The following is a 21,709-nucleotide window of genomic DNA, read 5'->3' as shown; positions in this document are numbered from 1 at the left end:
TCGCAATTCTGCAACACATCAGAGCTGGAGTAAAAATGATGGCTTTAAGGGGTTATATAAGCCTTTTTACGACATGCTTTTAATGGGCTTACACTTTGTGCAAGTGCCAGAGTATTTATACTGGGTGATAGTACACAGTATACACTGGCTGGACATCACAGCCTGATGGGGAAGGGTCTCCCATCTGCACACCCAGGGAAGAGCTCACCGAGAAAGAAGGACTGCAAGATGCAGCCCTGGGGCTGCTCAGCAGCAGAGAGCCAGGCAGCAGTTCCACAAACAAATTAAGAGCCATGACTGATGCACTGTGTGCTTTTTCTGTCTGGCAGTGTTGTTTGATACACTGGCGTATGTCGCTACCGTTTATGCCTCATTAAAGGCAATAGGATAAAATAGAGGCTGGGAGAGGCTGGCAGCATCTCTGATGGATATGTTGGGTAAAAAGCAGCGAGGTTCTGCAGAGAGGAGGCGTGCAAAAATGTCCATGAGCCGCAGCAGGCCAGTTTAAAAATACGCATCCACCTTTCATAAAGGTCTCACCCACGTCTAGAATGTGTCGCATGTATCCAGGACACTAAATTCCATACCACTGCCTTTATGCGTAACAAAAAGCTTGCTCTTCTGAAATATAACCGTGTAGTCAGCCAAACCTCCCCTCCTGCTGGCTGCATTTTAAATGGTTTATCAAAATCCTAGTGATGAGGAGATAAATGGCCTGGCCAGCATGCCGCCATCACAGCCAGGACCAGGAGGGGAGGATGAAAGCTTGCACTGTTCCTTCAGGCTGGCAAAGCAGGCAGCCTGCCCTCAGTGCTATGTGGAGCAGCTATGTGTGTGGGGATATCACTGCTGATTTGAAGAGGAATAACCTCCTTAGATGATAGTTTGTATCTAGGTTAGGTGTTACCGCAGGGGATGTACTTTTGGCAGGTGTTTGCCCACAGCACATTCATCTCCATCCTTTATCATGGACACGGAAAGCAGAGGTCAGCCAGGTGCTTTGAAGGGATGCTGGGAAGGATGAGGTGAGTTTGTGAAGATTTAGTACCTCTGCAGGGTGACCCAGCTGGCACTGCACAGGGAGAAACATTTAATGGGGCTCCTACCTGCCCCACAAGACAGAGGAAGGCGAGCCACCCCAAGCCACACTGGGTTAATGGGAAGAAACCTCCTGGCTGCATCCCAGGGCATTGCAGTGAGCAGGAGCAAACCCAGCACTGAAACCTACAGCGCAGCAGCTGGAGAGGCAAATTTTCCTTCAGCATCAGAGTATGGCTGAGGTGGGAAGGAACCTCTGGGTCCATCAGATCCAACACCTGCCTAAGCAGGGACACCCACTGCAGGTGCCCAGGCCCACATCCAGGCAGCTTCTGAAGATCCCCGAGGAGGAGATCCCACAGCCTCTGGGCAGCCTGTGCCAGTGCTCTGCCACCCGCACAGCACAACAGTGCTGCCTGGTGCTCAGAGAGAGCCTCCTGTGTTTCACTTTTTGCCTGTGGCCTCCTATGAAATCAAGGGCTTCTCGCTCAGTCCTTGCGCTGGACTGCTCAGCCTTATAGCACTAAGACAAACAGCAGTAAGATTGCTCTCAGAAAGCCAGACAAGAACATTTTAGTGCATAATTATGTATGAGTTGCAAGGGAACGAAAAAAGAGGGAAAACATCTGTTCGCATAGAGTTTATTGCCATTCACTTAAGAGGCCCATTAAATGCCAGAAAAAAAGGTATTTATCCTTCTGTTTGAGGCAATTACCCCCACTGCAAATCTCAATAGCAGTTTTCTCTGTGATTATTGCTGGGATTCTGATGTCGTGCAGGCACACTCACAACACGGCCAAGAGACATAACAGGCCGTGGGGGGATTCTCAAAAACAGAGTCATCAGTGTATCTCCCCAGCACCTCACCTCTGTGAAGACGTGTGTTGCTCCTGGGAGCCTGAGGCTTCCAGCACGTTCCCAAAGCTTGGTTCATTGCAGCACTGATGAGAAAGAGGAGGTGGAGTGATTGAGAGCTCTCCCCTGTCCTGTGCTGCAAGGTGTCCCAGCTCTCTGTCACTTCCCAGAGCTCAGATGTTTAAGCCCCTCTCTTTCAAAAGTCAAGAGGAGCTTTTTCATTCACATCACACCTCAAAGTGGGAATTACTTTTTTTTTTCTTATCCAGATTATTTATTTCAGACATGTAGCTCTTTCTCTTGTGCATGAGAAACCCAAACACCACTCTTTGCATGCCCAAGGGAGACTAGATGTCCCACTGCTCCACTCACCAGGCTGCAGGCCGCAGAGGGAGGAGAGGCCTTGTCCCCTTGGAGCCCAGTCCTGCACTGCATGGTGAGGAAAGCAGGGGCTCCATCCTCAGCTCCATCCTCTCCTGAGGGCAAGCCTTTTTTCCCAGACATTTGCTTTATCCAAATTGTCAGCTGGGGAAAGGACAGTGATTAACCCAGGAGTTCTGCCACAGCAGATAACCACTGTTCTCCAGGACATGGCTGTGGTGGAGCTGCCTACGAGGAGGTCTTTATAGGACAAGGACAAGAGGACAGCACGTGATGCACAATACAATTTATGTGAAGCCCATTTTCTTCCCACTTCCTTTTCACCTCAACCACTCCCTCCTCATGTGGCTGAATTTTAACTAACCCTCACTTTTCTTTCTCCAAAAAAACAAACAAAACAAAAAAAACCCCATCAACTTTGGCTTCTTTACTGAGAAAAACGGACATTTGAGGGGGAAATTCCCAGAAGCAAAACAGACTATTTCTGATCAGCCATAAAACGATAACAGTTACTATCACCTAAGCACCCAAATGTCACGTGTGAGATAAAATGCCTGTTGGGAGCTGGCCAAGCTGCAGCCCCACAGGGATGGAGCCGGGGGCTGTTTTGCCCCCACCACATAAGGAACCAAGGATAGCTGGCTGCCCAAAGCAGTGGTTTCCCTTGCAGTCTTTTCTGCGTTAAAAATCTCTGGAAGGTCTTTTAATAGCATTGGCTTGGTTTAGAATTATAATCTATTGTATTTTTTAACAACAACTTCTGGTTTGCTGCTCCCTTCACATTTCTGTTTCCTCAATGCCTATTTTTTTAAGCTCTCCCATAAGATCCAGAACGTGATTATTATGCTCCGCAGCACACAAGTTCTCCAGGACACCGGTACCTTACAGCTGTGTGGGATCTCCACTGGTACCCACACTTCCACTATCTGAGTTCAGCATCACATTCATTCAGGCATGGTTGTGAAGCTCGTGGTTTTGTCTCACGGACTGCTCGATCCAACATCACCCTCTGGTGGAAAACAGGGAATAGAGCAGGATGGAATAAACCACTGTGCAGCATACGCTATTTACAATGGCTGTGAAAACAACATAAATCTCGGCCTAGGCCATGATTTTCCTTTTAATTACTACATTTAGTCCAAATAAAATTGAGTATATCACATCGAAGTTTATTTCCAGCTGTATTCGACTTAAGAAGAGTTATAATAAATGACGAACATCAATTTCACTGTATTTCTCAGAAATCTGGCAAATTTGTTTTAAATGTAGGCAAAAGCCTTTATCAAGACACTGTGTCCCTTTGGCTTTGTTTTTGCAAAGAAAACCAACAAAATTGCCTCTTGCAGAAAACCATTATTTTGTGCTCAATTTCTGAAATCCATCACACAGCCCATCTGCTGTCTGCCATCATAAGGATTGATAAAAAATGTCTCAAAATATAATTATTCCTTTCCTATGCCATAATTACATTATTGAAGTTCATCGTGGGCATGACAGATTGGTTGCCATCTGCCAGAAGTGCTATTCGATGTCAATTAGAAAGTGTGGGTAGGAAGGCAATACTCAAGTATGGTCCATTTAGCTTATGTGTGGACAGTTGGGGGCTTGGGAGCAGCACAAGGATGGTTCCCAGAGCCAGGCTGAAACCATATTATCGCTCCCAGGAATTTCAGATGGATGAGGGAAGGACCCTTCCCTGGAAGGGGAGGATGTTATGAAGAAAAGGCAGGAGACATTGAGCGAGCCTTGGGCTGATGTGAGTAAGGAAGGAAGTTCATGCTTTTTCACAGGTGACAGCTAAGTGACATTCTTTCATGGCTCTTCATCACCATGGAAAGTCAAAGAGGCTTAATGACCTTCCACTATCAACCCATTCCCATGTGTGGGTGTTTCCTTGACATGGCATTTCCAGATGAATATGATAGAGCTGATTCAACAGCACAGACAGATTTAGAACCAAAATGGAGTTTTGCAAATCACTGGGAGACAGCTCATCTTCAGCTGGAGCTGAAGGGTTCACACTGACCACATCTTTGCTTCCGCTTCTGGCGAGGACCTTGGCTGAGGAGCAGATGCTCAGGGGTGGCTGATGAGATATTACCAGAGACTGACCCCAAGGACTGAACAAGCAAGGAAGAACTCATCCCAATGAACTTCAGATGGTCAGCCTTGTATGCGGCAAGATCTTAGCAGGGAAGAAAGCCTCTGTGCAAAAGAGTAAGACGAAAAGGATTTCAAACTACAGACTGGGAGAAAGCGAGTCAACAGAGAGGAGCAGGGGTTGATGGCACCTTGCAGGTGCCATTTTAACATCTTTATAAGCACAGTTAAGCAGGAAATGGCAAGGTGCAACCCAGGCAAATAAAGCCCCTTCTAAAAGGGCATAGAAATTGAAGCAGTCAGGCTGGATATATGTGTGCTTCTGTTTGCCTCAAGTCTAAAAATAAGATGTGAGACTAAAATGCTTGTTTTTTATATGAATATTGACCCAACAGAAACATCGGAGACTTTCCAGAAGAAATACAACTACTGGCTCATTGTAATTCCCTGATAAAAATTAAGTGGGAAAGAACCAAAATAAATCCTGTTTAAATGAGGAAATGGAAAAGAACATGAACTCTGTCACATTAAAAACAGAAACAGACAGGGAAACTAAAAAATATTTTGAAGAAATGATTTGCTAATGGACCAAAAGCTTTCTCTCACTCATCAGTGGCAGGAGCTCTGCCAGAGGGGCTGCTGATGACCAGGTACATAGCCAGCAGGTGGTCAGGGTATCAAAGAGGTCTGGGGGAACACAAGCCTTAAGATAACAGCTAAGTAGATTACTGTATCTGTGCTCAGCATACAAAAGCTTAGTGAAATTCCCACTGCAGAATCATTTGTTAAGGGGATAATGCAGAGAATCTGCCTTAGATTGAAGAGCCATTACATGAGGTTTTAGAATAAACAGGTGAAACAGATAGTAACAAATGAATGAGAAGCAGATGTTACTCGCTTGGGGGGGGGGGGGGGGGGGACACTAATGTGAGATTGCTGTGCTGTTAAGGGATGGTGCATAACCTTTTACTTCAAACAGCCAAAGAAAAGACAATGGCATGTAACATTGGTTGTCTTTAAGTTCTGCGAGGGAGTTGGAGAAATGCAGTAAGTCTGATACTTACAACAAGCAAGTGGCAAAAACCATAGTAATAGGATAGTTCTGAGGCCTGTATAGACTAAGGGAAGAATCAGCAGAGCATTGCAGTGAGGAGCAACAAAGCTTCACCATCACCTTACAGCTTCAGACAAAACAGTGAGGAGAGATGCAGAGAACATTCCTAGTCAATACAATCTGCTCACGTTCTGGGAAATCTTCATAAAATGTCACCAAGAGCTTGCTAGAGGCTGATCTAGTGTGGGCTAGGAGGGCAGATCCTCTTGTGAGTTAGCTCCTGACCACAGGACAGAGAGGCGATGAAAGCATTACTGAGCCATTTTCACACAGGGGGGAAGTCACCAATAGCATCCCACAGGGAAAGCAGGGTCAGGGCTAATCCACATACTGATAAATGGTAGAGTGGCTCACACTGCTGACGGGACCATCTTATCCAAGGTAGTAAAGCGCAAGGAGCTGCAAAATCACCTCATGAGCCAAGCAGTGCAATGGCATGTGAACTGGGTGAAAGAACTCCCTTTACAAAACCCATTGTCATCACATGACGTCGGGAATTACAGAAGTGCAGAATGTGGTGCTACGTATTCATGCTAGGAGTATTATTAGTTTTGTAGCTCAAGCTTAAGCTAAACTTTGTTATTTTTCTAAGATTAAAATCAAGAGTAGGAAAAAATAACCCATTCTCATGGGTTTAAGCCATGTATTTCTTTGTTCTGTGTTATTTGAGGACAAAGCTGTGCTTTGACAAGCACAATGCCAACACTGCTGCCAAAAGCAGCAGCTCTGCCCTTTCAAAAAGACAGATTATTGGGGGGGGGGGGAGGAGGGGGGCAAGCATAAAATTGGCAGCCAGAGCTGAGAAGAAGAAGGCAAAATGGCTGAAGGCAGGGCTGGCTTAAGTTGGTCCCAAGCACAAACTGACCTGCAGTTTAATTTAGATGATTCCCTTTTCGACAGCTGTCCCTTGTGAAGGATAACTGTACTCATTCTCCGTGCCAGCAGCAAGAGTTGGCAAACCCTTCTGAATGTGGTCGTTACACAAGGGCCCTTCTTGGCTCTGCCAGGCCTCTTTGAACGAGAGAGAAAATCCCTTGTTTATGAAAGAAAACACCACATAGATGACCTTTGCTCTACTATTAGAATTTTATTTATCAAATTTAATCATGTTATTTCTTGAAGGATTTTGGTTTGGTTTGTAATCTTGAGGACAAAGAACGAGTCAAAAGTGGGTGCTAACAATTAAATAAGCCATTTCCAGTCTAATGAGCAGTTTAATCACTAACAGTCAGACATTCATCTTGTACTTAGACAGCAAGCTCAAATTTCTCTTTACAGTGTTTATCTAGACTTACATGGCTTGTTTCTCCCTTATACAACTGCAGTTGGTGCTAAGATGGTTTGTCACTGGTTTATTTACATCAACTGTTGCAAGAAAAGCTGTGAGAGCTGAAGAGAAGTAGAAATTTTTGCACTCCCAAGCCCACCCTGATAAATTCTCTTTCATATCATACAGGCAGACCGGCCATGTCAATACTGCTATTCGGGAAAAATCAGCTTATGTCTGAGAGCAAAATCAGAGAGATTCAGAATAGAAGATATTTGCAATAAAGCATGAAAGGTGAGGTACAAACCTGTAGCCCATATGTGACAACTTCCTCTCACAGAAATTTTGTATTAAGTCATGCAAGGTGTAATATATAACCTGCTCCTGAAATCATACTTGTCTGTTCCCTGTGTGTGACAGGGTCCCTGTCCCTACCACCACTTTCTGCAAGAGTCAACCCAAAGCACTGTCATGCAGCACTGGGCAGGGTTTTACTATTATTGTAACTCATAAAGGCAATTGTAAAGTTTGTTAGCAAGGTGGCAGAGCAAGGACAATACTAGAGTAGATCTAATACAACAGCAGAGAATTAGTTTTTGCTGAATCTAGTACATCAAATATGCTTTAGATGTAGATGAACAAATGCTTAATTTACATTATGTATATTATAATGAAGCAGTGATTTTTGCTACACGAAGGATATCTATGTATCTTGTACCCTCCCAAGCACAAAGCTAGAAGAAATCACCAGGGCAGAAATGATACCAGATGGAGGATATGGAGAGCTGGGCTAACGCTGGGATGGACCCACTGCGCTTCCTTCTCTCCAGCAATGAAATAAAAGTCCAAAGGTTCTACAAGGAGATGCTGCATTAGCCTGTTGTAAAAGGAAAAGGAGGTTCGGGGATTCAAAGCTTGGCCCTGGATGAGGAACCCTGCAGAGCAGCAATGCACTCTTGCACCAAGTGAGCGGCCTCCTCGGCTGTGCCTCTGTGCACTGAAAAGCCACCTGCCCCATGCCCGTAGTTGTGGACCACCAGCAGCTTTGCTCCTCCCTGGCTCAGAACCTCTCTCTGCAGTCTCACACATGATCTGGATGGCCTCAGGCCCACCTTCACCCTGATATCCTGAGCTCGCTGCAGCGAGGGCTCAAGGGAGCAACATCTGTCAAAGATGTCTTTGGTAGTGCCAGGGTCAGGGGAGAGACGCCAGCTCTCCTTTTCCCTGGTTCCCCCGAGAGTTACGCTGTCTATCCCTGGGTAGATGTAAGTTAAGCCATCCCCATCCCGGATGAAGTTTTTCACCCAAGGAGCATGAACCTTGAGCACTTGTCCCCTGATGGGGAACAGCTGCTGGTCCCCCACAAGCTGGCGGGCTCCAATGCCCGTGCAGTTGACAACAATGTCATACTCGCTGTGCAGCTCCCATAAGTCTGCAACTTTTCTGGTGTGTATCTGGACACCATTTGCTTTCAACCTGCAAACAAACAACCAAAAAAATAAACAGAATTGAGGCAGAAAAGAACCTGCTTAGACCCACGTGTAATTATTAGGCACTTTAAGTATATGAGATTGTCTTTAACATACAGGTTAAAACCAAAATGGGACAGGAGAAGGGACACAAAGTAAAGAAAACACCATGGGGATTCTGTTTGTGATCTGACTGATTTGGCTTGATCAAAGCTATTTTTTAACTTGGTTGGGCTGGAAAAGGTACAGTGTTACATGGGATGGTCTGGCATATGACCTAGGTAGACAGTTCTTTGTGGTCTCTGTAGGACTCTCAACCTTTAACAGCTCAGGCAAGCTGAAAACATCAGTTTTATCACCAACCACTTATGCTAGTGACATCATTATTGCACTTTCAATATTCCACATCCATTCCCAACTCAACTCCTGACACCACAGGGTCTGGGTGCAAGGAGGATGCTGTGGGTTCTGATGAGGTCTCGTGCAACTGCCCTGGCTCAGCAAAGCGCTAGGAAAGCTCCTAAGAATCATAGAATCATAGAATTGCTCAGGTTGGAAAAGACCTTAAAGATCATCAAGTCCAACTGCAACCTAATCATACCACCCTAACCTAAGCTTTGTCATTGGGAGAAAGAAAAAGAGCTTAATCATCTCATTAGACTACATTCTTTGATGAATAAGAGAGCTGTACTAGGAATTAAGGTGAGACCAGATACCATGTGGCAGATACTAAGTGAGTTTAACAACTTGCTTGCGCTTCAGCAGCAATCTCCAACTTGGTTAGCAATGGAACATGACAGAGTGTATGCACAGAGCGGGCAGCACAGCGCTCCCACAGCTCTGCAGCACTCCCTCCCAGGCTGGCTGCTGGAACGTGAAGCAATCTCTCCCATGTTGCAGTGAGATGAAAGACATCCAAGCCATCAGCTCAGCTGGCAATTTGTACCACAGCATGGGTACACGTCTCTTCACTTAACCTGAAATCAGCCTGCGGCCTATCACTTTCTCTCAAGAGGAGACAATCATTTGCTCATTTTAGGAGTACTTACATGGGCTAAATGTACACGCCAGCTTGCTGCATTTTCCCTTCTCCAATTTCATCCACGCGTAATGAGCCCCCACCAGTTTCCCCACCTGGGCTTTTTTTCTGCACACCCATCCTGCCCCAAACCAACCTTTTCTCCAGCCACAGCAGGTAGGGGGGGCAGTCACACTTCAGCGTTGTAAAGGCCTGGCCGTGGCTGTGCTGTGGGAACTTCTGCAGTTCTGCTGCAGACATTGGTCGGAACCCCAGGACAATGTCAGACCAAAAAGGCACCTCAGCTTCAGAAGGGTTTTTAAAGATCTGCCAGCTGAAAGAACACAAGCAAAATAAGCTGCAAAACGTAGCTGCTAGTGCTATGCCCCATTGCTGAGATCTTAGCACAAACCCAAGGATCCAGCAGTCTGTTCCCACTGAACTACACAGCTCTGCAAAGGGCAATCACTTCTGCCTGCTAATGCAGCACATGCCCTGGCACACAGGCAGAAGGTCTGAGTGTTATACTCTGGGGCAGAGCAACCAGAAATAGCCTCAGGGTCCAAGATTAAAACTTGTCAAGTGCCAAGAACTGAAGAAAACAGTATGAGCACAAAAGGCTGCAGCTGGAATTGTGGAGGGACTGGAGAGAAGATTTCTAACCTACACTCTGCGCCTCTTCCACCCTCCTGCATCCTGCCTGCTCTCCAGCCGGGGGCAGCTGGCTGCAGTGAATTTATCAAAATGCCCAGTTTTTTGTGATCCAGGCCTCCTGAGAGAGGAAGGCTCTGCTTTGTGGACAGCTTGCACAGTAGTTCTGCAGGAGCTGTGAAAATGCAAAGAAGTCTTCTCATACAGTGTCCCCACATTGCCTGTGGCCGCCCCAGCTGGACCTTTCCATGGGGCCACTTGCACACATGGTTGCATGTATTTGTGTACCCATAAAGCCCAGCTCCAGCACTCCCAACAGGCACATTTCAGTGTACACCACAGGCAGCATGAAGTGGCCCTGAACACACCCATTGCACTCCCACGCCGACTTGCTGAAGCCGAAGCGTCCTGCAGTTCCACCCCTCTGTAGATCACCTCTGCTGCAACAGCTGATTGGTGACAGCACGGAGAATATCCATTATAAAAAATGGTTTGTGGCAGGCTAGTATCACATGGTTTCTCTATGCATACCTATGTATGAACTTTGCTTGAAAATATATCTTATTGAAGCAGCTGCAGTGCAGTTTCTTGGGAATATAGTCCTGAGAGCTACCCTATGAGAGGTATGCACCTGAGCTTCAGAAAAAAAGCCTCTGCCTGCTGCAGCACACAGTAGATGTGTGCCAAAGGCTGCCCTGCGGCTGCTCTTACCCAGAGACCAGGTGAATGCCAGCCTCTGACGCCTCGGCTGAGTTGCTGATAGCAAAAAGGTAGGTGAAGGTCTCTTTGAACCACTGTTTCTGCACGTGGATCGGTGTGCCTGCATGCAAATACAATCAAACACACAGGAGGGTGAAAACACAAAGAGGGGAAGTACACAAGGAGGCAGCGAGGAGACAGGACAGGTAGGAGTGAAGGAAAAGGTACTTTTATCAAAATGCTGGCACACCAGCTGACACGCACCTGGGTAGGTATGAGGGATGAGCATGCCAGCTGCCACATCGCTTGTCGTGTTGGGGCTGAACTGCTCTGAAAGGAGGGTGATGGAGCAGCAGTTGGGGTTCACCTCAGCAATACGTAACGCTGTGGACAGTCCGATAAGCCCCGCGCCCACTACTGCCACCCTGGGGGCTGCCATCTGTGGGGTGGGGATTGGCGGAGACAGGCACCTATGGGCATTTGAGATGGTGTATAGGTTACATGTCCCAGCTGCAGTGTGCGCGACATCCTGCCAGACAGCATCCTCAGCTCTTAAACACCTGCACAGGATACAACATAACCCCTGGGGCTAAAAGAAGACTTGCCACCGCACAAAGGTGAGGATGAGCATCACCACCCCTCAGCATGACAACCCATATTTGAGAAGTGTCCCAGCTCAGACAGTCCCTGCCTCATCCACAGCACAGAGCAAGAGAGAGGTTGGTGCACAGGGCACTGATGTAGCAATCTGGGGTAAGGCTTTTTCAGTGACACCCAGGGAGTGAGGCACCCATCCATCTTCCTGTGGGAGTACAGAAATGCCCCTTGGAGTTCCAGGACAATTGGCCTTTAGCCACTAAGGAGGAACAATGTTGTTTGGACATCAGCATCTGCAAACTCCCTAAAGCAAGGGAATAAATGGGCCCAGAGCAGACTGGACAAAGGCAGAGGTGATAAATCCTTCAGATTTATCTTTAATTAATGCATTACATTATTATTAAGCTTTTATTAAATACAAGAGTTGAGGTGCACCTGAATTCCTTTGGGGATTCCTGCCAAAAGCTGAGGGTACGCCATGGGGAAAAGTTTTTTTTGCCTACAGCTCTGGTGCCTTCCTTAGGTACTGCCAGTATTGACTCTTGGAGAGGGTGCTGGTTGAGATGGGCCTTTGGTCTTGCTTGCTACAGTTTTACTTTTGTTCTCCTCATGTGTCCTAGGGGACTCCCTCATCCTTGACCGCAGAATCCAGTCTCACCAATAGCTCTCTGAGAAGCTTTTCTGGAAAACAGCACCTGCAGTTGGAAGGGTAATGCTGATTTCCCTTCTATCTTTCTGTGGCCTTTGGCACATTTGATGAAAGTTTGGATAAGACAAACTGTGTGAGTTCACATATAGTTACAAGTTGTCCTTACTCACAGTACTCCATAGCTTCTCACTTTCCCTGCAGAACTACGTGAGGTTTGATGTCATAGAATTGTGGAATCATTAAGGTTGGAAAAGACCACTCAAATCATCTAGTCCAACCATCAGCTTATCACCATCATTCCCACTAAGCCACGTCCCTGCTGTGTGGTAAGGGAGAGGGGACCAGCACTGCTGCTTATCATTGCATTCTTTCTGCACCACGGCCCAGGGTTGTTGCAACCTTTCCTCCTGTTCTGGGATGATGCTTAACTCTTTTCCTGTCAATTATTACATCTCCTTTCACAAAGCAACCACGAAAATGCCCACACAGCAAGGAAAGAGGACACAGTGCAGGAGTAAAGATGAACCCTGAACCAGCACCGCCAACCCACTTTGCTGTCACCGTAAACCCAGTCTGAAGAAATTCTGCTCTGAACACAAGCCGCATCCCTCAGCCCTTCCAGCGCCCTGAGGACTAAGGTGGGGATTGAATTTCCCAACTGACCTCTCTGTGGCTGGGGAAGAAAGGGGAACTGCAGCTCAGTAGCGGTTTGGGTTTCACTGCAGACTTCCCCGGTTCAGATGGGATTTTCACAGGCGAGCTGGTTTGATGTTGGCTGATCCCAACACTGCAAAAGCTGTCAGGAGTGTGAGCAGGAAGGGGCTGCTCGTGCTGCTGGAGCCCACAGGAGCCCAGCCACAGTGGACAGTTGTCACGCTGTTGTTCCAGCACTGACTGCTGCAAGACAGGAGCACATCAGGCCTTAATGTGCTAACGTGTCAAAAAATAACCGAGTGCAAAGCAGGGGCTAAAGGCCACCCCGCTCCCAGCAGCAAGCACAGCCTGAGCTCAGCAAAGCTGCTGATGCAATGAGCAGAAGGATTACTCGCCCTCCTGCCTGCACGCACCTGGGAGGGCTCACAAGGACAGGCTATTTTTACCCAGCATGGCCAGCCAGCTGACACAGTGCCCCTTCCACCCTCCTGCTCCTCTGTGGCCAGAACAAATGGCCAGGCCAGAGGAAAGCCGTTGGTTTTGTCACCCTGCAGTGCAGGCGGATTCTTTTTGACCCATCTCCTGACATACCCAACCGCAGTCCCACCTCTGTGAGCCCCTGAGGCCTGCAGTGCTGCCCTGTGGCCCTGCAGCTGCCTGAGCAGGCCGCTGCCTCCCTCCCCTCCCCACTGAGCACCATCTCAGCTGACAAAAAACAAACAGAAACAGAAGTAAACAAGAGCGGGGAGAGGGAAATACCTGGAGAAGGGAGGCAGGGTGGGCCCTGAGAGCTGCCCCAGCCCCTCTGCTGCTGCAGGCTGCGTGTGTCCGGCCCAGCACTGGCTCTGAGCCCGGGCACAGCTGAGCCCCACTCCCCGGCTGCCAGGACTTGGCTTGCTGCGCAGAGAGGAGGCTCCCAGGCTCTTCCATCCCACTTTACCTCCCTTACTAGCAATTAACTGCACACTGGGTGTTTCTGAAGTTGCCCCGAGCTCGCTGTAAGATTCCAGCAGGCAGTCAGAGTGGTGATAACACACATGGCACGCCACTCAGCATGGTCGATAAGAACAAGCCAGCCAGCCAAGCCTGCGAGCATTTACGCTATCATCAGGAAAATGCAACTTAGCCAGAAGCACACCTGCCTGCAGGATCCCCAAGGCCCTGATAACATCGTACAGCAGGGTGTCTTACTGCAGGGCACATGGTGTTGCCGTGGCATTTCAGCTGACTACTGATGGCCTGAACTCAGAGGCTCAGCAGCGCAGCTCCCCTCCATCCTCCTGGAGAAGCATTTGCCATGAATCCTCCTGGCAGCAGCCTTTTCCCCACAGCTGCTTCAACACGGAGCAGGAAGCCCCCCGAGGGGCCTGGGAGCACAGCAGCAGGGCAAACATAGCACAGACTGTGCACAGCACCTGCCTCACCTCTCTGCAGAGCTGCTCTGAAACCGTGCAAGTAAAGACATGATTTAGTGCACACACATAATCACTGACCTTTTTAGTTGCACTTTTTCCTTCAGTGATGAAAAGAAGAAGGAATAATTTTGCCAAAATGATAGTACAGCTTGATATTCTCTGAAAGGTTTGAGAAGAACAGAGAATTGTATAAGACAGGGAAGAAATCTCTTAATATCAGACAGGTACTGGCAATACTGATTTCCATATCAAAAAGCTTTGTGAAAGTACTCATCAGAGAACGCCTATTTATCCTCAGTTCTTTTGCTACATTCACGACCACCTCAGTGAAAACTGCTTTTCTTTCTCATCAGTGGCAATGAAACCATGGAGAGAATCTTTGTAAGAACTGCCCTGCGGTGCTCTTTCTTTCCATCCAGTGCAAGTCGTCTTTCTCCCCAAGTGAAACATTAGAAGGCAACGTGAATAACTATAGGCCCATGATCCAGGCTCATGGCTGGGTCCTTTCTCCCCTGCAACAAGCACCTGAGTGGTATCCAAGCCTGTGTCAGACAGGAATGCAGGAGGAGAGGAGTTAATCCGTCACTACATGGGGGAAGCAATTTGCCATTACTTCTGATTGTTCATAAACCTAGGCTAGTCTTTTCTTTGAAAGAGCTGTTTCTGTGTCCAGATCTCTTTGCAATCATATTAATATGTCAGACACCTTAAGAAAACTTTCCCATTTGAGGTATCAGCTTTTTAGGCTTGATTTTTCTCAGCTTCATTGAACCCAGTGCTCTCGATATCAGTATCAGAGATGATTCAGATTTCTTACCATTAGCAAAAAAAAATAGTATTTTAACAGGCTTTTCTTGAACTCTTTTGTTTTTCATCATCTCCTGCATAACATTTCTCTTAACGAAACTACTCAGTCCAGTTACCTTCAGGGAAGAACCTAAACTACCTATCAAGGACAAATAAAGCCATTAAAAACATGAATGATGAAGCCAAGCGTTGGGTGTAACTTGATCAGAATAAACAAGATTAACAAAGTATGCATGGCACAACTTGCACTAATTTGAGAGTTAAGAGAAGTGGAAAATAAATAGGTTCCTGAGAAGGACTAAAGGACAAATAAAAAAGAATAGGGCTATAAATAGCTGCAATTCTCATTTTCCTTATGCCGTCTGTGAACTTCAATTCCTGCAAGAAGTTACACTTAGTTCTCAAATCCACAGATCACAAAATGGATATGAGCTGTATTTTGTCATCCCCATAGTCATCTACTCTCTTTTTTGATCAATTCCTACCCATTTTTCAATATTCACAGCTATTTTTGTCACTACTAAGTTTATCCCAGGGACTACTGCTCCAGCCAGCTTATACAAATACTGGAAGAAAAGAATCATATTCTTCCTGCAACCAAAATGCAGAACAGGTAACCACATAATGAGTTGTTATACAAATACCAGTTTACATCTGCATATGTAAACAGGATACAGATATCACGTGTGTTTTACTTCAGGAGGGATCTGCAGGAAATGACAGAGCAGCAGCCCAGCTCCTGCAAGAAGCATGCACCAAACAGAGCTACTGAGTGTTAGGAGTTCATTACATTACATAAAGGTGTAGAGATTAAACAACGTGATTAGCTTTATTCTTGCATTTATTATCTGCCGTTACATGCATGTTAAAAAATCATTAATCACATATATTGTATTGCAGCCACATATTCTGGGCAAATAAACTCTTTCCTAAGAACACGTACTTCCCCCGTGTTTCCAAAATGCACCTGGCTCACAATCACGTACAGAATGGTTGGGTTGTGAATACACAGCTGTGCTCTTTTCTTCATCAGAGGTGAGAGCAATGCAGATACGGCTTGGCTGAAGTCACTGAGTTGTTGGGGTTTGTTTTTTTTGTTTTGATTGCATAAACTTGTTCTTTTGTCTTTACTCACCATTTTAATCTCGGAGTTTAATTTGCGCCCTGCAATTCTGTTGTGGGATTCAGGCAAGCATCTTTCAGACACACAGACAAGTGTACAAGATGGATCCACACCCCCTTTTTAGCAGTCACAAATGCCTTTCTGGCATCATGCCCCCACAGTTCAAATGACCTTGCATTTTGTGAGCTCTCGTGAAAGGCACAAAGAACTTGCATGTTGCTGAGCCCCATGCTTTGGAGGCTTCCTAAGCGACTGCACGTAAGGAGCTGGTAAAAATAAACTGTGAAAGACACAGGAGAATGCCAGTGAGCCCCCCACCCCCTTTTCACCCAGAGCAGAGGTGTCACACCATCTTCTGTTTCCACAAAGCTGTCATACAGAACTCCTCTGCCGGAATCCTGAAGGCAGGATTCTCTCTCTCACTCACTCAGGGCACAGCCCAAAGCATTTGACACAGGGCGCATACTGTCTGCACAGCTTTTTTTGTCTACAGTGTTTTGTAAGCGACAGAAACTTCCATAAATTGAAGTGAGCTATAAAAGCGGGAAATGCATTTCTTCACATACTTCTGAAAATACAGATTAAACACAGCGAACGCATTTACTTTGATTTTCTCCAGTTATCTCTGAACTAATGACAATTTCTTTGGTGAACCGAGGAAGCACGTCCCTAACCAACTGTGTGACTGCTCAATACAACACTGCATCAATTTTATCATCAAATTATCATTGTGAAACAATGACCAGCAGCAATTAGGACAGATAAGAATTCTAATCCAATACCTCATAAAACCATCACATACCTCCAGAGCCATTGCTCAGCACGACAAATGTGCACTAAGATGGATATGACAAATACGAACTTAAAAACTGAAGGACTCAGATAAAAACTATGAAAAGGAATTGTTTTTATTAGCAATGAGAGGAAAACATGCCCCGAAGCAACTTAGAAGCTCTTGTTCTCAAACTCAGTCCTCTCTTTCAAGAGGATTTAGATAATCTGTGAATACTGAAGAGAAAGAAATCAACTCATCCCATCTGTGCTACATTTATAAGGTAGAACGAGTGCTAAACATATTTTTCTCCACATGGGAAAGCAAACAAACAGAAATTCTACAGGTAGAAATTCAGAAATACTATTTCCCCCCCCCCCCTTTTTTTTTTTACAGTAATGTGCTACCTCAGCTAAAAGGCAGCACATTGCTGTAAAAAAGTAAAGCCCACAGCATCCTCAGAGCTACTCATGCATAAAATCCCAAAAGGTGTACCTGTTGATCAATTAATATTTTATTTCCAGGGGAAAAAAAACACAGCATAATTGGTTCAGGGAAATTCAAGTCTCGCTTGAATTAAAGACCAAGTACAAACTGACATCAGGGACAGGAAGAACTGGCTTTAAGGGTTAAAAGCCATCAGGCTGCATTGTGTTCCAGAGTACAGATTAAAACTGTAGCCTGCAAGGATTGCTCACTATCATTGTGCATTTAAGTCTTTCCTTTTTTTCTTACTTTCCCTACCTTACATATACCAATTATGGAGGACCTGGTCCTGAATCCCTCAAGTCAATGGAAAACATAACATGCATTGACCCTTTAAAGCAGAGTAATATCCAAATCAGATATTCTGCAGATAAGAAAGCAGAAAAATTAATTCAAAATTGTACTTTAGTACCTCGTTAAAACATACTGTACTGTCCCACGCAATGAAAGCAGAAGTGTTTAAGATAGGACTATATATGAAAAAGAGAGTATTGTGTGAAAGAACCCCCAGATAATGCAATTATTTAGAGCCCTGTGAAAGGAAGAGTGGCTGTAAAGTCAGACTGGATCAGTTTAACTGCCCATTAGAACTACTGTATGCCATTTTCTTCCTTAGTATGGTTAAGTCCTTGTTTAAGGTGGGGCACTCGGGGTTTGGCAACAGATCCTGCAGATAAGGGCAGCTGTTCTGCTCCGGAAACTGGGACAGGGGGATCTGAAAGCAGTGGAAGAATACTGGGTCTGTTCCTGAGCAAAACAGAAAGCCACAGCATATGAGTAATCCTATCTTTAGTCATCAAAGTATGTCTTCAAGTGCTCCTCTGAATAATGATGGGATTACTCACATGGGTAAGGTTAAAAGCACATACTTTTGCTGAGCAAATTATATCTTGATAGAAGCCATAGTAATCCATGCAGTTCTCTTCAGAAGTTTTCCCTGCAAATACTGGGACACCCACATAACTGAAGGGCGAACAAAGACCTCTTTAACTGTTGCACACAAACACCCTAAATTTAAACTTACTGATTTTTGCTTGCCTTCAAAGCACATTAGTTGTCACATAAGACATGACTGAATCCTATGCCCAGAACCAAAGTGCTACTTGGCACTCTAGGACAGTACAGTGAAGTAGAAAGAATATTTTATAGGTGGATATAAATAATTACTCTGTTTTCAGAATTCACTAAAACTAATATGGTCATGCAGATATAATAGAAAAATATGACAAATATACTATACAACATGTAGAATATTTATCTACAATAATTTAGGTGTCTTGATTTTGGGGTACGTGTCAAAGAAGTAAACATGGAAAGACTTGTTTTGATGAGATTGTGTCAGTTAGCCTGTGGGTAGGTGCCTCAGGTGAGAAGAACTCTGATTTCACACCAGGGGTGGCAGGGCTCACACAACCCAGGCAAGGGATGTACAGAAGCTTCCCACGCCAGCCCGCTCAAACAAGGGTGGCTGAGGGGATACAGACTCACAGGCAAGGAAGAAACCTCTGGGATTGGAGGTAGACTGCAAAAAAGAGAGCTGGGACAGAAAGCCACAAATGAGCAGCTAGAATTATGTTTTCCTATCTACAAGTTTTCTATGGTCCACAGTCATAAGGCACAGTCACTGCACCAGTAAGTGAGTGTTGATGCTCACACAAGATCTAAAAGACACTGATAGATACTTTGACTAAAAATACCAGAATAACTGGTCACTCACTGTCCTCTAGATATCATTTTTTTAATTCATACTTTTGAAACTGATTTTTTGTACTGTAAGGAAAAAATGGAGCTACAGAGCCAACATGAGTCTATGGAGGCTGATACGAATGGTGTGTAGATACCATGCCTACTAATGTTTCTTTAATAACTAAGACCACCGCTGCAGAGAGCATGAATGAGGCCCGTGTACCACTTGTTCTGTTCCTCTGAGGACTAAGAAGCGCTGAGCCTCCGTGGAAGTGTTTGGCAAAGCTGCTGGTGTTGCTCTGAAGCAATAGGCAAATCTGAGACTTAATGTGAGCTGAACAAAGCGAGATGGGGCGCACTGACATAATGGTCTGGAATGCAAAATACTTTAAAAGGCATCAGGCACTCTTCTCTAAAAAAGAACTTACTAAGACAGCAGCAGAGCCAGTGAACAATTTTTTCTAAGCTACTAAAAAAATACATTTACCATTCAACAGAATGAACAGTATACAAACTATTCGCACAGTTTGCAAAATTAATATTGTTTTTTCAATCAGAAGCCATTCGGCAGAATACTTTTGTTAGAAATGACAGCTTTTCTGGAAGCAGTTTTGGAAAAAAAAATAAAATAGTTTAAGTTTGAAATTATTAGTGTGGCCTGATGAAACGCTAAGGCTTCTCTCTTGAGTTATAACTGTGAGTTTGACTTCACTGCGTATTGAATTCTCGAGTCTGTAACCGACGACTGCAAAAGGAAGAGGCACACTGTGGTGGGCTTACAAGTCTAACAACAGAAAATCTGAAGTAAGAAGTGGCACTTTTTTTTACACATATGTAATCAGGTAGGTTACAGAATTTAAAGTAATCACAGCAAGTCAGACAGGTTCTCTAAAGGCAAAATAAGTTTGAGAGAGGATCTAGAAATCTCATCAGATTTTCTGCAGTACCCCAGTCAAGTTGAAAAGGTTTCATACACTTGCTCTGTCAAAAAGGCAAGATGTGTTACAAATTAAAAGGCACAGATATTATAGAACAGTCTTTTCTTGAATAAAATGACCTATAAATTATATAATCGTTAAAACTGGGAGCGGCCATTTTGCTCTTGCTTTATTTCTCAGTGCTGACTGTTTCTTGACCAAACATCTCTATCTTTTCTAATGCTGCACCACTGTCTGCTGGAGGAGTCTTTCCTGAGTAGTTTTCCTTCTTTCTTCCCATTTCTGTAGCTTCCTCCAAAGTGTTAGTCAAAGGTTTTCCAAGTGTCTCTGGAAGCATTAATGTTAATATTCCACTCAGAAGAGCCATGATTCCAACAAGCAACTAGAAGAAATAAAAAGCAGCTGTAAGGGTAGAAATGTTTTACATGGTATGCAAATCTTTGGTCTTGCCTGAGAGTACACTTGAAATAAAATTCAAGGAACTGTGATGTAAAGCAAATACCATAAGTCTTAAATGCTGACTGTATAAAAGATCTGCTTTTTTATTGTGTAAATGAAATCTTATGTGGCATAATTAATGAACAGCAAGTTTAGAATTAACGAAGAACAAATGCAGTGGGTTGCTTTTGTTTTCCATAAGGGATCTATACAGTGCAAGGAGGAATAATTGTGTTTGAGAAAAGAGAATAGATATATCTTCATCTGGTATTTCTACTACCATGCATGTATTTAAGAACAGATTATAGGATTGCATTCATTTATTTTACATGCATGTTCACAGAGCTGGAGCTTCCCCGCCACCTATAACCTCAAACCACACTCTATCTCCTGAACCTCTCCCCCTGTACCTGCATCCCTGCTCATCCTTTGTGCAGCCAGACCAGAATTTCTAGGTACAGACTGTTGGCCTGGAGCCACAGAAGTGTGCATCTGGGGTCAGGAGAGCACTTCAGCAGAAAATGCAATGCTCAACAGGAATACTTTGCTGAACTTCCACTATAGATCCAGTAGGGGTGCAAGGCATTTACTGACACGTGCACCATGGTCACATCTTGGATTTGTCTGTGGCATACATGCTACCATAAGAGCATGCTTCAGTGCCAAGGAGCAAGGATAGATGCTGAATAGATGCAGAGGCACACGCTCCATGAGCATCTCTTCTTTCCCTTTATTTCTGTGCTTTGCTCAGTGAGAACAGTTTCCACTTTCCTCCTTTGAAGTACAGAACAGGCATTAAAGCCTTGACATTCTTCCAATGTTAGGTTATAAATAATCCAAATCTCTCTTTATTTAAATGCTTCTGCACAGTACATCATGCCTGGCCTCAGTGTTTTTCCATTTCATGACTGTGTTCTTTGATACTGTATTATCTTTATCTGGCCCTGTGCTGATTCTCAGGTCTGTCCTGTTTGTTTAATACTTGCTCTACAAGTGTGAGAAGGGACATTTGGAACTACAACACCTTTGTTCTTCACACAGTGCTGGAGACAAGAACTGGCCCGCTACCATCTGCATCTCTAACTGAGACTTTCTCCTCAAGTCAGAAAGAAGCTTAGAAACTGGAGTGCTCCACTGTGACCTTGAACAGAGCTGTTTTCATGCAAATGCACTCTGCTGCTTTTCCTTCCCCTTGTCCCAAGCAACTTTTTGAGAAGCAAAATTCACATGGTTGCATACACTCTTCTTTCTTCAAAATACTGTTTAATAGTACAGGTGACAGCAAAAATAGAATACTCATTGCCTCGCCATGAGAAATTACAAAATAAATAAATAAATAAATAAATAAATACTAGCAGTAATAGGACCAAAGGAAATGGTACTGAGTGAGAAGAATACAAAGTGTCTGAAAAGTCAACTCAAACAGAGAACACACTCACTTCTGAGCGCAAAACTCTCCTCTACTATTAGAAGTTCTTTTCTGTCAGGGCAAGACAGGATGAACTGCAGAATGGCATCTATTCCACACTGACCTTTCTTATGCATTTTCTTA

At 44.9% G+C, this 21,709-nt stretch overlaps 2 protein-coding genes across 7 annotated transcripts in view; both read right to left on the bottom strand.

Moving 5' to 3' along the window:
* Nucleotides 1–6,555: 6,555 nt before the first annotated feature.
* DDO (D-aspartate oxidase) lies at nucleotides 6,556–13,333 on the bottom strand. 3 transcript variants are annotated; one of them, XM_015284573.4, is made up of 7 exons: nucleotides 13,252–13,333; nucleotides 12,502–12,735; nucleotides 11,625–11,884; nucleotides 10,857–11,062; nucleotides 10,605–10,713; nucleotides 9,400–9,576; nucleotides 6,556–8,231 (listed from the first exon to the last, which is right to left on the bottom strand). In XM_015284573.4, the coding sequence occupies exons 4-7, from the start codon at nucleotides 11,029–11,031 to the stop codon at nucleotides 7,664–7,666; spliced, it is 1,029 nt and encodes a 342-aa protein (XP_015140059.2). In that variant the 5' UTR covers nucleotides 11,032–11,062; nucleotides 11,625–11,884; nucleotides 12,502–12,735; nucleotides 13,252–13,333; the 3' UTR covers nucleotides 6,556–7,663. The 3 variants fall into 3 exon arrangements, with proteins under 3 accessions (XP_015140059.2, XP_015140058.2, XP_015140061.2); XM_015284572.4 differs by lacking the exon at nucleotides 11,625–11,884; XM_015284575.4 differs by lacking the exons at nucleotides 11,625–11,884; nucleotides 12,502–12,735.
* Nucleotides 13,334–16,722: 3,389 nt separating this feature from the next.
* Nucleotides 16,723–21,709, bottom strand: part of SLC22A16 (solute carrier family 22 member 16) — a 33,609-nt gene continuing 28,622 nt past the window's right edge. For 3 of the 4 annotated variants that reach the window (XM_046939600.1, XM_419787.8, XM_040698318.2), the window contains one exon: nucleotides 16,723–20,101. In XM_046939600.1, coding sequence (XP_046795556.1) covers nucleotides 19,889–20,101 — 213 coding nt within the window. In that variant the 3' untranslated portion in view covers nucleotides 16,723–19,888. The remainder of the gene's footprint in view (nucleotides 20,102–21,709) is intronic. The other variant, XR_005858892.2, reaches the window with a different exon arrangement.

The sequence above is a fragment of the Gallus gallus genome, chromosome 3 (genome assembly GCF_016699485.2).
Source record: "Gallus gallus isolate bGalGal1 chromosome 3, bGalGal1.mat.broiler.GRCg7b, whole genome shotgun sequence".
NCBI lineage: Eukaryota > Metazoa > Chordata > Aves > Galliformes > Phasianidae > Gallus > Gallus gallus.
This window is presented reverse-complemented; position numbering and strand designations above follow the sequence as displayed.